This window comes from Oncorhynchus nerka, linkage group LG24 (assembly GCF_034236695.1).
Source record: "Oncorhynchus nerka isolate Pitt River linkage group LG24, Oner_Uvic_2.0, whole genome shotgun sequence".
NCBI lineage: Eukaryota > Metazoa > Chordata > Actinopteri > Salmoniformes > Salmonidae > Oncorhynchus > Oncorhynchus nerka.
In genome coordinates, this window is record NC_088419.1 from 55,753,836 (window position 1) to 55,768,512 (window position 14,677).

General features: G+C 41.2%; 1 protein-coding gene and 1 long non-coding RNA gene across 5 annotated transcripts; one reads left to right on the forward strand and one right to left on the reverse strand.

Annotated features, from left to right (window-relative positions):
- Positions 1-3,636: 3,636 nt before the first annotated feature.
- On the reverse strand, positions 3,637-7,347 carry LOC115108221 (nicotinamide riboside kinase 2-like). 4 transcript variants are annotated; one of them, XM_029632311.2, is made up of 8 exons: positions 7,133-7,347; positions 6,114-6,204; positions 5,631-5,763; positions 5,235-5,409; positions 4,797-4,868; positions 4,543-4,649; positions 4,329-4,414; positions 3,637-4,233 (listed from the first exon to the last, which is right to left on the reverse strand). In XM_029632311.2, exons 1-7 carry the CDS (start codon positions 7,156-7,158, stop codon positions 4,329-4,331), a joined length of 690 nt encoding a protein of 229 aa, XP_029488171.2. In that variant the 5' UTR covers positions 7,159-7,347; the 3' UTR covers positions 3,637-4,233. The 4 variants fall into 4 exon arrangements, with proteins under 4 accessions (XP_029488171.2, XP_029488170.2, XP_029488172.2 ...); XM_029632310.2 differs by having other exon boundaries at positions 3,637-4,236; positions 7,133-7,346; XM_029632312.2 differs by having other exon boundaries at positions 3,637-4,236; positions 5,631-5,679; positions 7,133-7,342.
- A 5,113-nt stretch (positions 7,348-12,460) lies between these two features.
- On the forward strand, positions 12,461-13,530 carry LOC135564396 (uncharacterized). The gene is made up of 3 exons (XR_010460984.1): positions 12,461-12,628; positions 12,906-13,020; positions 13,114-13,530. It is a non-coding gene; the product is annotated as an uncharacterized LOC135564396 (long non-coding RNA).
- Positions 13,531-14,677: the final 1,147 nt, after the last annotated feature.

The following is a 14,677-nucleotide window of genomic DNA, read 5'->3' on the forward strand; positions in this document are numbered from 1 at the left end:
ACGTCCTGGTCAGATATGTTACATGAAGCCTTCACGTCAGATCTGTTACAGTGCAGGAGTCTTAGAATAAGTCTGCAACTGAAGAGATCTAATTATCCCTGTCCGATGGCAGTATACAGTAGAGTACGAATGTCTGTATGTTATGAATAGTATGATCAAAAGATTATGTAAGCTATTGCATATACTGTGCATAAAATGTCTCCACAACCACTTTTGTGGTATACCATTATAACATATACATTGGATTTAATAGAGTAAATATACAGCTGAGTTCTGTGCCAATGCAACTTAGATGCAACAGTTGTCCAGCCATTATATGTTGCAAGGTGACAGAGGATAGGGACAGTAGGTTTCTGTGGGAAGGCACGAGGTTTATTGTGCGTCATTCTGTTTCCACTCATTATATGCGTGATTGAGAGGGTGTAGAGTGGCTTCATAAGAGCCCATGATTGAGAGAGCAGGTCTCACTGTTCCCCTGCTTTGTCCCCCTCTGATGCATTGTGTACTTTTGCTGGAAGAGAAGCAAGGTTGGGTGCAACCTGGTCTCAGAGCATTTCATATATTTCTGTACGTAAATCTGGGACACTCCATTTAGTATGATATGTTACGTTTGGCATGGTATGTACTGTAATAATTTGTGGATGTCCAATACCCTTTTTGTATATGTTAAGAATTACAATTCGTATTATATATTACGATTTCTGGCTAGGTGGCTAACGTTAGCTAGGCTCAGGGTTAAATTTAGGAGTTAGTTTAAAGGGTTACGATTCGCTAAAAGGACTAGGAGAAGGGTTAGCTAACATGCTCAGTAGTTGCAAAGTAGCTATAAAGTAGTAAGTAGTTAAAAAGTTGCTAAAATGCTGAAGTTGTCTGTGATGATTTGGACTCGCAACCTTTGGGTTGCTTGACATTCGTGTTACACACCCACCTACCCACCCTGACCATTTCATTTTTGCCTTAATTAACCATGTCTTATGTAACTATACCAAACGTAACATATCATACCAATTTGAGTTTCCCGGATTTACATTTACTATGTTATGTTTAGTCTATGAGACAAGGCTGAGGGTAGGGAGCTGCCTGTCAGTCAGAAGGGTAGCTATGGGCAACAGGCCAGTCATGCTGTGGATTCGAGGGTGGGGGTGTCCATCTTTATACAAGTACAATATGTCCTCCCCTGACAATGCAGGAATCCCTGCTAAATATAAACACTCCGCCTGTCTATGTCCACAAGCACTCAGAGCCTTTTAGCAATGTGTATTTGAGGGCCTGTCTTCCAGAGGGCAACCATTACAAGGTTAGCTGGCTGCGTTAACTGGATGTGTGTCAACGGCTGGTTACTATATCAGTCTCCTACAGGTTCCTCACAGCCCTTCCCCTGTCAACAGGTTTTATTTATTTAAGGTCAATGGGGCACAGGTCACAGCTAGCATTGCAGGTAGAACTCTGGAAAGTCACTATGTTAGCTGCCAGTAGTTGCTGAGAAACCATACTATTGCTGTGTTATTACAACTTTGTGCTAATCTACCATATATGATTTTATATTTAAAATAATTTCTTCACATTTGATCAGTTTAATTATTTCCATGTTTTATGTTCATTGCACCAGCTAATATTCTGTGTAAACAACCCCCCTTGTCATCTGTAAACCAGATTTGTACATTTATTTCAAACAAGGTGGAGTTGTAGCATTTTGTTCAGAAACATTTTTGATACTTCACTGTGTTATGGCAATGACTGTTATAATCGTTGACAAGTTCAGTAGCTATAAATTAAGATCAGTCCTTAAATGAATACAATTATTTGTTCCAAAGGGGCCTTAACAGATAAGAGAAAGACTGTAGACACAAGGCACAACACTCACAGAGAGGAGCACCATCGGTCAGGCAGTGACATAATTATTAAAACCAAACAATGTCTGTGATGTTGCTTCAATAGCCTAACCATGCCAAACATTACACAACTAGTATATTACCAAAAGAAAACAGATCAACACTCCCTTACGTTTCAACCTTAGGACAGCGAGGGGATTCTTGTGAGTGTACAGACTGCCAGGAATCTAGTCAGAAGTTTACATACACTTCGGTTGGAGTTATTAAAACTTGTTTTTCAACCACTCCACAAACTTCTTAACTAGTTTTGGCAAGTCAGTTAGGGCATCTACTTTGTGCACGACAAGTAATTTTCCCAACAATTGTTAAGAGATTAACTTCACTGTATCACAATTCCAGTGGGTCAGAAGTTTACACTAAATTGACTGTGCCTTTAAACAGCTTGGAATTACAGAAAATGTCATGGCTTTAGAAGCTTCTGATAGGCTGACAATTTGAGTCAATTGGAGGTGTACCTGTGGATGTATTAAGGCCTACCTTCAAACTCAGTGCCTCTTTGCTTGACAAGCAATGGGATAATCAAAAGAAAATCAGCCAAATCCTCAAAAAAAAATTGTAGACCACGAGTCCGGTTCATCCTTGAGAGCAATTTCCAAAAGCCTGAAGGTACCATGTTCATCTGTACAAACAATAGTATGCAAGAATAAACACCATGGGACCACGCAGCAGTCATACCGCTCAGGAAGGAGACGCGTTCTGTCTCCTAGAGATGAACATACTTTGGTGCGAGAAGTGCAAATCAATCCCAGAACAGCAGCAAAGGACCTTCTGAAGATGCTGGAGGAAACAGGTACAAAAGTATCTATAGCCACCGTAAACCGAGACACAACCCGAAAGGCCACTCCTCAAGAAGCCAATACTCCATAACTGCCACAAAAAAAATGCCAGACTACGGTTTGCACCTGCACATGGGGACAAAGATCATAGTTATTGGAGAAATGTCCTCTGGTCTGGTGAAACAAAAATTGAGCTGTTTGGCCATAATCACCACAGTTATGTTTGGAGGAAAAATGGGGAGGCTTGCAAGCTGAAGAACACCATCCCAACCGTGAAGCACAGGGGTGGCAGCATCACGTTGTGGAGGTGCTTTGCTGCAGGAGGGATTGGTGCACTTCACAAAATAGATAGAGAGGATGGAAAATTGTGGATATATCAAAGCAACATCAAGACAATCTTGGTCGCAAATGGGTCTTCCTAATGGACAATGACCCCACGCATACTCCCAAAGGTTGTGGCAAAATGGCTTAAGGACAACACAGTCAAGATATTGAAGTGGCCATCAAAGCCCTGCCCTCATCCCTATAGAAAATTTGATGGCAAAACGGAAAGTGTGTGCAAGCAAGGAGGCCTACAACCCTGACTCAGTTACACCACCTTTATCACAAGGAATGGACCAACATTTCCACAACGTATTGTGGGAAGCTACCTGAAACATTTGACCCAGGTTAAACAATCTAAAAGCAATTCTACCAAATAAGTGTAAGTAAACTTCTGACCCACTGGGAATGTGATGAAAATAAAAGCTGAAACATAATTCACTACTATTATTCTGACATGTCACATTCTTAAAATAAAGTAATCCTAACTGGCATAAAACAGGGAACTCCTACTTGGATTTAATGTCAGGAATTGTGAAAAACTGAGTTTAAATGTATTTTGGCTAAGGTTTATGTAAACTTTATTTACTCATACCCCATGTACCACAATTAAGTTGAGAACTGTAAATAAAGACAAGACACAGGAGTAACATTGAGAAATCTGAACACATTTAAACAATTTACTTGCCAAAACAAAGCCAAGTACATACTAACAAAGATGTAATAGTCATAATACAGTCAAGTGACCGCTCTATTCTAACAAAGGAAATACATTTCCTCAAATATGGAAGGCAAGCGGCCAGTTCAGGTGGGACCCTTCTAGACCATGAGGGCAGAGGCACAACTCCAATAAAGAATTATTTGAAACGCAAAGTTATCAAAATGCCATGTGAATCCACTTATATCAGTTCCTTTGTAACAAACGTAAACATTAAACATCTATTTGATCAAATAAGCCTCATGTAGAAATTTGGCAATTCGCATTGACCTCCATACAAAAAAATATTTTCATTGACAGATGGTCAGTTTGTCCCTCTCCCTCGGATACTAGGCAGTGGTTTGATTAACACAAGCAATGGACTAACAGATTAGATAAGAAAACAAACAGAAATGATTCTGTCAAACATAAGTTAACATTCCTTCAATATAATTTACACAATAAGAAAAAAATGCTTCAATTTAAAAAAAAATATCTTCAGTCTTGATGCTATTTACAGGTCTATACAGGTTTGGAGACTGAGTTCCTGCTGTACAAACAGAAAGGTAAAGTTCTCACCACACTCAATTTATCATTATCATCAACACAAGACAGGAGTCAGACGCCAGTGTCACCTCTTACCTATAAACGATTCAACAGTGTATTCTGGATGTCCTCATACACCTGGCTGTAGATCCCTTCTTCTGATTTCAAGCCATCCAGATATGCTATAGCAAAATGTAAACCTTGGATCAGGACATTTGTCAAAGGGAAGTCATAGCTACTAGCACCAAAATGCCTACAAAAACCAATAACGTTCACTGACAAATGGAAAAGAGGCAAAATGTGTATATACCGATGTCTAAACCGCTCTCAACCATCTCATTCCTGTGCTTCAAGTACATGGGCCACACATGGCCTTCAAACAGACCCGAGGGGTCAGGGACGGTGTATTGTCTTGTACTAAAAAAATAAAAGGGAAACAAAATTATGAATTTAGCACAACTTTCAACTAAAAATAAAGATTACGGGTTTATTTATCTGGCCAGAAAGACAACCATACTATAGCTACATATGAATATTAGTGATCTGATGCCCCCCCATTCTCACCTTCTCCTCCTTTTGCACTCTTCGTATGGAATGGAGATGTAGTAGCACTTGTTATACACGTCCATCAGGGGTCTGGGGGAAGGAGGAACATGACAGAACAACTTTTAGTTCTCCTCAACTCTCCACCAATGTACAATTGAGGTTCTCAGAGCACCATAATACAGATAGCACACTCCTGGAGACCACATCCATTCAGTTGACATCCTCTTACTTAATCTAGCTAGCTGACAACACTGCCCAGACGCGTCACTTGAACAGACACCGTCCAAATATTTGTCGTCATAATTCTTCAAATCCAGTTGAGAGAGCATGCAAGCATTAGTTGTCATAGGAATAGGGGACAAGCTATTTGAATACATGTCACACAAACCAGCTGATTACTCTCATCCCCCCATTAACTAGTACATTTCCAGTTAGCAGTGGTGCAGACAAACCCACTTGTAGTTGTACAGAAGGAAGCCCTCTACAATCAGAATGTGGATCTGCTGATCTGGGTCGGCAACCTCTGTGGAAGGGGACACGTTGACACCGTGGGAGTGTGCAAACTTCACTGGGTTCTCACTCCAGCCTCGAATCGTGTTCACCATGGCATCCATGTCCAATGCTGTGATCACTGCATAGAACAGAGAAAGGCAGAGGGGAAGAAGTTAAGCAAAAAAGGGACACACCTGGATGAAGAAAAGTATTCAGTCTTGTTTAATGGGAATTGTGCTCTAGGGTAGTATTAATATTTATGCATGTACTACCAAATGACATTTTTAGGGATGCTTTGTTACACTAAGGGACAAGTACAATGATCAGTTATGAGTCTCCTACAGTGAAATCCAGGCTTACCATCCCACTGTCTAAAGCCGTCCTCCCCGACTTCTATCTGGTCAGGTTTCTGAAATAACACCAATAAAACATTGCTGCAAGCGCAGGCTGATCTGAATAAGGGCAGATCCCATTGCAAGATGTGCACACCTAGCTGAAGCATGCAGGTATAACATGCACAAGAGCATTGAGAATCCATATATAACCAGAGACATCAATAAAACAGGAAACAAAGCACAAGAGCAGTGAGCTATTCAGCACAAGTTCTGATCCTGTACAGGTTAATGCAGTTTAATTTTAAAAAGGTGGCAATAAGCAAGGTGTGTGTGTGAAAAGACAACTAGGTTCATTTACAGCATACTACACAGATCTAATAAAAGGGAAGGACAGGTGCCGTAGATGGCATGCATCATGGCTATTGGTTAATGTGTGTGTTTGGGATTTTCCCTTGACAAGGTCATGCAAATACAACACTGTAGAGACGTTTTAGCAGACCAAGTTTACCTTGAAAAAGTCATCTTGATGCACCACACAACAGTTAGGTAGTGACTTGATCAGCCTATTCGTCAAAGTGGTTTTCCCACCATTAGTCACACTGAAAATAGATAAACATGTCATGCGATTTAGCAAGGCGTCCGTGTATTCAAAGTCTAAGCGGTCTATACACCACTTATCCGCATACCTTGCAGGCATTATTGCAGTAAGTTACTTAAATAGCAGTCAGCATTGTAGTAGTAGCTAGCAACCTAACCATTGTGGCGGGACAGGGCACATAGCTGGCTACCTAAAATAGCAAGGTCAACAAATGTTAGCTACTCTGAATAAGTCTGCAATCAAACGTTTTATAACTAACGTTAACTAGGTAAGTTTGCTAAGTGGATCTCTGAATTTAGTCAGAAGCTTTGAAAACTCGGAACGTTGCCAGTCCTACAATTAGCGTTAGCTAGCCTGATATTCATCCAAGTAAATTTGTTACATTATAGTAAAACATTGCTGGCAAAAAGCAATATTCATGCTTAATAAACATGTATAATACAAGCTGCCAGTAAGGAGAATGGCGCTCACGTTTGCAAATTTAGAAATTGAGACTCCCTCCAATGTGTTCAATGTGAAAGTCCGCGCTGGAATTTTAAATCTCCCGCCCGACTACGACAACATACAAACGTGACAGGCGATTTCCTAAAACCAAGTCCCCAGTTAACTACCTACAGCACATGGCGTTAATACATTGCCCTAGTATTTTTTTTTATTTTTATCCCTGGATCCTTACAGTTTCTTATTTTGCATAAATAACTTAAAATGTTAGACGAGAAATTCAACGTTGATAGGTAACTAACGTAGCTTACCCCCTTGCCAACCAACGTAACGCGTTAGCCAGCTAACGCGTAACATGGCATGTGTTTAGATTTTTATACCTGTGTTACGTTTATCAACTAAATCATTTATAAAACATGTTTTACTAATCAAAAAATACATTATATAATAAAACAGATTTTCAAACGACAAATAAAAACTGAACTTACCCGCCAATTCCTATAACGTATTTCATTTTGAGTCGGTTTTTGAAACTTCTGCTCCTAGTCCCAGCTGAAGTGACACTCACAATCAATAACAAATACAATCCAACTAATACGAGGCAGGGAGTAGCTCAAGTTTCGGTGTTTTTTCTCCAGTGTCGTGGAAGAGCCCAGCTGTCTTTACTATTTCATTGATGATGAGGCGCGAGCCCTCAATTTGTAGACAACTGTGACTTGCGTCACGCAGACGTGAGCTCAGATTTGTGTCATTGTTACAGTGACCAATCACTGTCCCAGAACACCCAACGACACCAATCAACGTTGGGGTTTCTCAAAGATTTGCATATTCATTTTTATTTAACCTTTATCTAAACAGGGAGTCACATTGAAATTAGGAATCTATTTTGCAAGAGAGCTCTGTATACATTACAATAAAAACGGAATAATGTAACATACACATATATGTGTATAAAACAACATAATTCAGCACACAATAACAAAATAAACATACTTTAAAAAAGCAATCACATTCAACTACATAGAGGTCCTCAGTCAATAATTTATACTGCCTGAGAGGCACCAGCACATGTAACTGCAGTGGAATTATACTGTCTCTGTATACATGGGGACACATGGTGAATGATGTGTAATGTTATGATATGGTTCACCTACCTTCTTCACCGGCTTTGAGGAATGTACAGGTCCACCAACACTGCCAGCTACCAAGAATTGTGGGCTCTCCGTCTCCGTGGCCGAAGTAAGTAAGACATTTAAGCGTGTTAACCCTCGCAAGGCTGCAGGCCCAGTCGGCATCCCTAGCCGCGTCCTCAGAGCATGCGCAGACCAGCTGGCTGGTGTGTTTACGGACATATTCAATCTCTCCCTATCCCAGTCTGCTGTCCCCACATGCTTCAAGATGGCCACCATTGTTCCTGTACCCAAGAAACCAAAAATAACTGAACTAAATGACTATCGCAGTGGCGAAGGTGGAAAGGTTCAAGTTCCTCAGCGTACACATCACAGACAAACTTAAATGGTCCACTCACACAGACAGTGTGGTGAAGAAGGCACAACAGTGTCTCTTCAACCTCAGGAGGCTGAAGAAATTTGGCTTGGCACCTAAACCCTCACAAACTTTTACAGATGCACAATTGAGAGCATCCTGTCGGGCTGTATCACCTCATGGTACAGCAACTGCACCGCCCGCAACCGCAGGGCTCTCCAGAGGGTGGTGCGGTCTGGCCAACACATCACCAGGGGTAAACTACCTGCCCTCCAGGACACCTACATCACCCGATGTCACAAGAAGGCCAGAAAGATCAGGACAACAACCACCTGAGCCACTGCCCATTCACCCCGCTATCAGCCAGAAGGCGAGGTCAGCACAGGTGCATCAATGCTGGGACCGAGGGACTGAAAAACAGCTTCTATCTCAAAGCCATCAGACTGTTAAATAGCCATCACTAGCACACAGAGGCTGCTGCCTATATAAATAGACTTGAAATCACTGGCCACTTTAATAAATGGAACACTAATCACTTTAACAATGTTTATATATCTTGCATTACTCATCTCATATCTATATACTGTATTCTATAATATTCTACTGTATCTTAGTCTATGCTGCTCTGACATTGCTTGTTCATATATTTATATATTCTTACTTCCATTTGTGTGTATTGGGTATATGTTGGTTGGCTGGCTGCAAGATTCACACACCAAAATATAAATACAAAATGCAAGCGAAAAGAAAAACATGGTCATAAAAAACAAACACATTCATCAGTAATAAGGTCCTCAATCAGCTTTCTGAATTGCCCCAGAGGCACCAAAACATCACATTTAAGAACATTTTGAAGATTGTTCCACAAATAGGGTGCAAGAAAACTAAAAGCGAATTTACCTAACTCAGTAGAGACCAAAGGAATTTCCAGTTAGCCATCCCTGAGATCTGGTGTGGTAATTCCTAAATCTAAAGTTTAGTAATGATGTTAGGTAAAGTGGGACTTTTTGTAAAAGGGTTTTATAAATGAAAACAAAGCAGCGTATCAACCTACGTGACATCAAATACAGCCAACCAACTTTCTGGTAGAGAATGCAGTGAGGAGTACTAAACTCAGTGTTGCAAACTAATTTTCAGGGTAAGTTACTAGGTTGATTTGTTGCTAAAAGTTGCTAAAAGTTGCTAAATGACATTGTGATGTCATTGCGTGATAACGTAAAACTGCGTCATTACGTAGAATACTCAATAACGTCAAATTGACTGGCCATCTCGGCAAAAAATATGATTTGACATTTGTTCAGGTACAGACTCCCACTCTTTTCTGTACAATTTTGATTGAGACATGTTGATTGATGTTGTAAGTTCTGTTCAAGATCAAACATTCGTGACCAACTATATTCATTGGGTTTGGCTCGTCAACAAAATTGCTAAATTGGCATCACTGACTAAACTTGTCGGCCGTAATAAAGCGCAGTGCGTTATGATAAACTGCAGCTAACGTTTTTAATGAAGCGTTAGCTGCGTTCATATAGATTATGTTGCCATAGTCCAGGACCAATAGGAACATCGAGTGAATCATCTGCTTTCTACTATTTAGCGAGAGGCAAGACCTATTTCTATAGACTAATCCACTTTTTATTCTCAACTTCATAACGAATTCATCAATATGCTTTTTAAAAGACAGCTTTTCATCTATACAGCTGCCCAGATATTTGTAAGCACTGATATGATCAATATGGATACCGTCTAAAATACATATGCTTAAATCATCAGACTTATTGTTATGCGCTCTAGAGAACAACATATACTTAGTTTTACCTGCATTCAGTACTATTTAACATTCTGAAAGTGTTGTGGCAGTGATTTCAAACCTGGCAATTTTACTGGTAAACTCATGGGTACACTCGCAAAGGTTGCCTGCCATTGTGATGCTTTAGTCAGGGGAGGGGGCAAGCTTTATGCAGAGGAGGGGAAAGCTCAACAAATCCCACAATTTAAATAAACAAATCACAGCACAGATTGAAGGGTACACTTCCTGCTTTTACTTCCTGCTATGGGTACACAAAGCTAACCTATGCCATGGGTCAGAGCTAGTGCAGGGGCCTGTTGCACAAAAGTAGAATTAAGACATCCGGGATAAATGACTCAGCTGAGCTCAATGAAGCCAAAACATGTGCGTCCAGGCTTAATTGGTTGCACAAAGACCAAGCCAGGATGAGCAGACACGGATTCATTAAGCCAGGTGAAACCAATCCTGGATAGGTGCGCGCTCACGGCTCACTCAAATAGACCCGCCACAGATCACAGATGAACTGATTTACCATGGCAACTAGAGCGCAAGAAGCACAAATCCTCATGGAGGCATACGTATTGCAGACCGCCTGAATGCGTAAGTAGTGCACAATTACACACTCACCGCTCCGCTGAAACATCACAATTACAATTCAAATATTTAATTCACATCTCCAAAAATGCAGTTGTACTGTAATTATGAAACGGTTAAATTTTTAATTGAAATGCACTGCAGATATGAGTGAAATTGTGTAAAGTAACTCCATCACACTGTATAAAGCTATGATAATTTTTGATATTTTTACTGAAAACAAGACAAAAATACCAAGTAATTTTTGCAGTGTGACTCCATTAAATGTGTGTGTGTGTGTGTGTGTGTGTGTGTGTGTGTGTGTGTGTGTGTGTGTGTGTGTGTGTGTGTGTGTGTGTGTGTAGATTAAACATGAACAGGCCAAAACGGACATGGCAGCAGGTCAAAATCAAATACAAGAACATTCTGCAGAATGGTATGGTCCCTGACTAATATTTAACAAAGCACAAGCATATATTGTACCCAGAAGGTGCCTGCTCACACATTGTCTGTACTGTTTTAGCAGTGAAAAAGAATACCCACAGACAAGGCACGGGTGGTGGGTCACCAAAGGCTGACCTTACCCCAGCAGAGGACATGGCCTTGGAGCTAAATAAAGGCAGGCCCGTCTTAGAGGGGATCCCTGGGGGAAAGAGACGAGCATAGGTTCCTCCCAGATGCCACCCGCTTCATTCAAGGTATGTCCTTCCATCTCTACATGGGATACAACCACATTCATATTGAATCAATTTGGACTGTCTGACTTTGGTTTACCTATTGCCTTGCAGTGCCTGGCAGCACTGTGTTCCTGTTAGAGCCACCAGCACAAGCACCAGACGATGCTGATCCAGTGAGTACTCCATCAAAGGCATACTGTAGGCCTGGCATGTCTTGTCTACTGGCTTCAATATGAATCCGATTAAATGTGATAGGGTGAAGGCCCCAGTGCAGCAGCAACAGCACATGATGGAGACGATGATGAGGAGGAGACCATCTCTGGATTCCAGAAGGCATGAGGTATCATGTTAAGACTGTGAAAGTACTATTTACTCTACAATGGTGAGGAGTCCTCATCAAAATCAAAAAATCTAATTTCTTTTACAGGACCCAGATGCTATACAGTGGGAAAACCAGCCTGGCAACATAGTGCGTAATAATAAAGGACACCACATCCTGCCACATTCAGCTGCGCTAATTGTATTGTGTTCACAGAGCTCACAAGCTATCAGAAAGTTGTATGGCAACCACCTCCGGCGCCAAATAGAACTGGCAGACATAGACATTCAGTACAAGAAGAAAAAGATGGAAAATCTTGCACTGGAGTCCGAAATAAAAAGAGGACAATTAGGAAACTGGACCTTGAAATAAAAAAACTTGAGAGGAGGTGAGATATGCCTTCAATGTACACTGTATGCTAACTGTAACACAAATGTATTAATCATTATTTTCTTTTTTCCTCCCCAGCTCCAAGAAGATGACACAGCTCAAAATAAAAATTAGGTATATTCTCGTAAAGTCAAGTGAGCCATGACATATGAGCTCTTATTAGGCACACAGGACGGTGGCATCTTTCTGAGGTTTTTTTATTTTCAGCAATCAGTACAACCAAGTCATCGTTATAAGGCATCGCCCTCTTTTGCCCACCCCCAGCACCAGGTGTGGCCACTAGCCTATATGAAGGCCCAAAATTGTGTGTTCCTTTCTGCTCTGACAATGGCATGCCCATTCGTGCGAGATGTGGTGGATGAAGAAGCACTTGTGCTGAGGAGAGCCTTCAGGCGAGAAAGGGTCTTCAGGGACCGGTTGGACCCACTGGCCTTCCCTGATGACCATCTATATGAAAGATACAGGTTTTCTGCAGATGGCATCAGGTATCTATGCAGACTACTGGGTCCCAGGATTAAGCACCGCATCACGGAGCCATGCACTGAGTGTGGAGCAAATGGTTTGTGTGGCCTTGCGCTTTTGCTAGTGAGCCTTCCTGTACTCAGTGGGGGATGCAGAACAGCTGAACAAGGCCACAATTTGCCGCACAATAAGGAGTGTGTGTCTGGCTATCAAAGCATTAGCAGATGTCTTCATCTCCTTTGCCACAGAAGACTCTGTGACATCAAAGAGGAGTTCTATAGGATTGCAGGTAAGAGGATCTACAAATTACAGGACAACTGTTAACACATAGTAGGATACTCATTACTTTGTGTGACAGGTTTCCCAATGTCATTGGTGCAGTGGACTGCACACACATGAGATAAAAGCCCCCTCAGGTGCCCATGAGGCCGATTTTGTGAATAGGAAATCCTTTCACAGCATTAATGTTCAGGTGAACATAACTTTTGATATTGTCCATTGAGAACACTCTGCATTGCCAGTGATGTGCATTGATTGGTGTAATATTCCTCATCTTATGATTTCAGATGGTCTGCAATGCTGACTGTGTGATCAGCAATGTTGTGGCTTAAAAATGGCCTGGCTCAGTCCATGACTCCAGAATCTTTCGGGCCTCTGAAATCTCTCAGTGCCTATCACAAGGTAAGCCACACAACCCTATTTATAACCATCATGGCTGTGTCAAGAATATCACTGTGTTTATGAGGTAGTAATGATGAGATTTTGTGTTGACAGGTGAATTCTCTGGTGTGTTGCTGGGAGACAGGGGTATGGCTGCCAGCCTTTTCTCCTGACACCTTTCACAGACCCCCAGGAAGCACAGCAGGCCTACAACCATGCCCATGCCAGGACCAGGGCCAGAGTTGAAATGACCTTTGGCCTCCTGAAGGCACGCTTTCACTGCCTTCACAAATTAAGGGTCAGCCCTGTTAGGGCATGTGATATTACTGTGGCTTGTGCTGTCCTCCACAATGTGGCCTGCCTGAGGAAGGAGAGGGCCCCAGAGTGCCACCAGCCATGGACTGGGACAATCCGGCAATCTTCCCTGATGACGACAGTGGTCGGCTGCTGAAGGACCAATATGTGTTGAATTATTTTAGTTAGTATGTGTGCTTTCAATTTTGGTTAAATATGTCCTGCGGTGGCAGAGGAATTTGGATTTTTTGGGTTCCAATTTGGCCTCTTATGATGTTTGTGCGGTATACTGTGTGTAATACAAGGCTGCAGGAGGCTACTGCATCCATTCATTTGTCTGTTCAGTTGATGTGTATGGATTTGTCCTGCATTTATTTTAGTGTGCAGACATGCAGGGTGTGTTATATACAGACCTTTGAATGTGTATGTATCATTTTGTATAATATGCTTGGATTCTGTGCTTTCCATCTTGTAGAGTCACTGTGACTTCAGTTTCGAAAGGAGCTGATGGTTAACCTGCTTTGTTTTGTCCTTATTCAATAAAGGAACATAATGTTACACATTGTGTTTTTATATTCATATGGAATGTGTATTTGTTTATATGACAGAGTACTAGGGCCACACTGAAGAAAAAGGATAAAGTCATAAATTTATGAGGCTGGTTCTTTCTGCAGAAAAGCTACATATTGTTTTTACAGTTTTGATACTTATGACAATGTGATACTTAATATTCTGGCACATCAGCATGTCTTTGTTTATGAAACCATACTGAAGTACAATTTCACTAAATGCCCACATCTGTCATTTTAACAACTGTCCTCCTTTAAAACAACTGGTTTACAATATTATGACTTGTGTTTTTTCCCCTCTGTGGCCCTAATATTCTATCATTTTATATATAGCCTTATAGTCTAGGAAACTGTAAATTATCTAATGATAGCAACATCATCTAAAATCATTTTTATCCAAAATCATTGAAATTAATGATCACAAACGTTTAAATTAAACAGTGGGTCTAGTTATATGTGCTAACAACAGTGAAATAACTATTGGTTTCCATTTGTGGTGACTTTGACTGACATTAGGATGAGATTAAATAGATCCTGGAATTTAGCCAGTCTGGAGCAGGCTAGCTCCACAGAATAAATCTCCATGGTAATTTATACCATAACATATCCTCCTGCCCCCTATCCATCTTTAGTGCAACCGGATTACGGATCAATTGAGCCAGGATCACCAAGATATCCTGGCTTAATCCCTTATCCTAGTTTTGTGCAACAGGCCCCTGATCAGCACTAGACCAATGCTAGTGTGGACCAGAGCTAGCTAGCTATTAGCTACACCCTGGCCCCGAGCTTGTTAGTGCAGACCAGAGCAAGAACAC

Bases quoted from the DNA above. Each gene is read 5' to 3' on its own strand.
- LOC115108221 (XM_029632311.2), bottom strand. From the start codon at position 7,158: ATGAAATACGTTATAGGAATTGGCGG. The intron at 5,764-6,113 runs GTAAACTTGGTC...TGCATGCTTCAG, and splicing joins ATCAAGATGACTTTTTCAAG to CTAGGTGTGCACATCTTGCA. The intron at 4,869-5,234 runs GTGGGTTTGTCT...TCCTTCCCCCAG, and splicing joins TTCCTTCTGTACAACTACAA to ACCCCTGATGGACGTGTATA.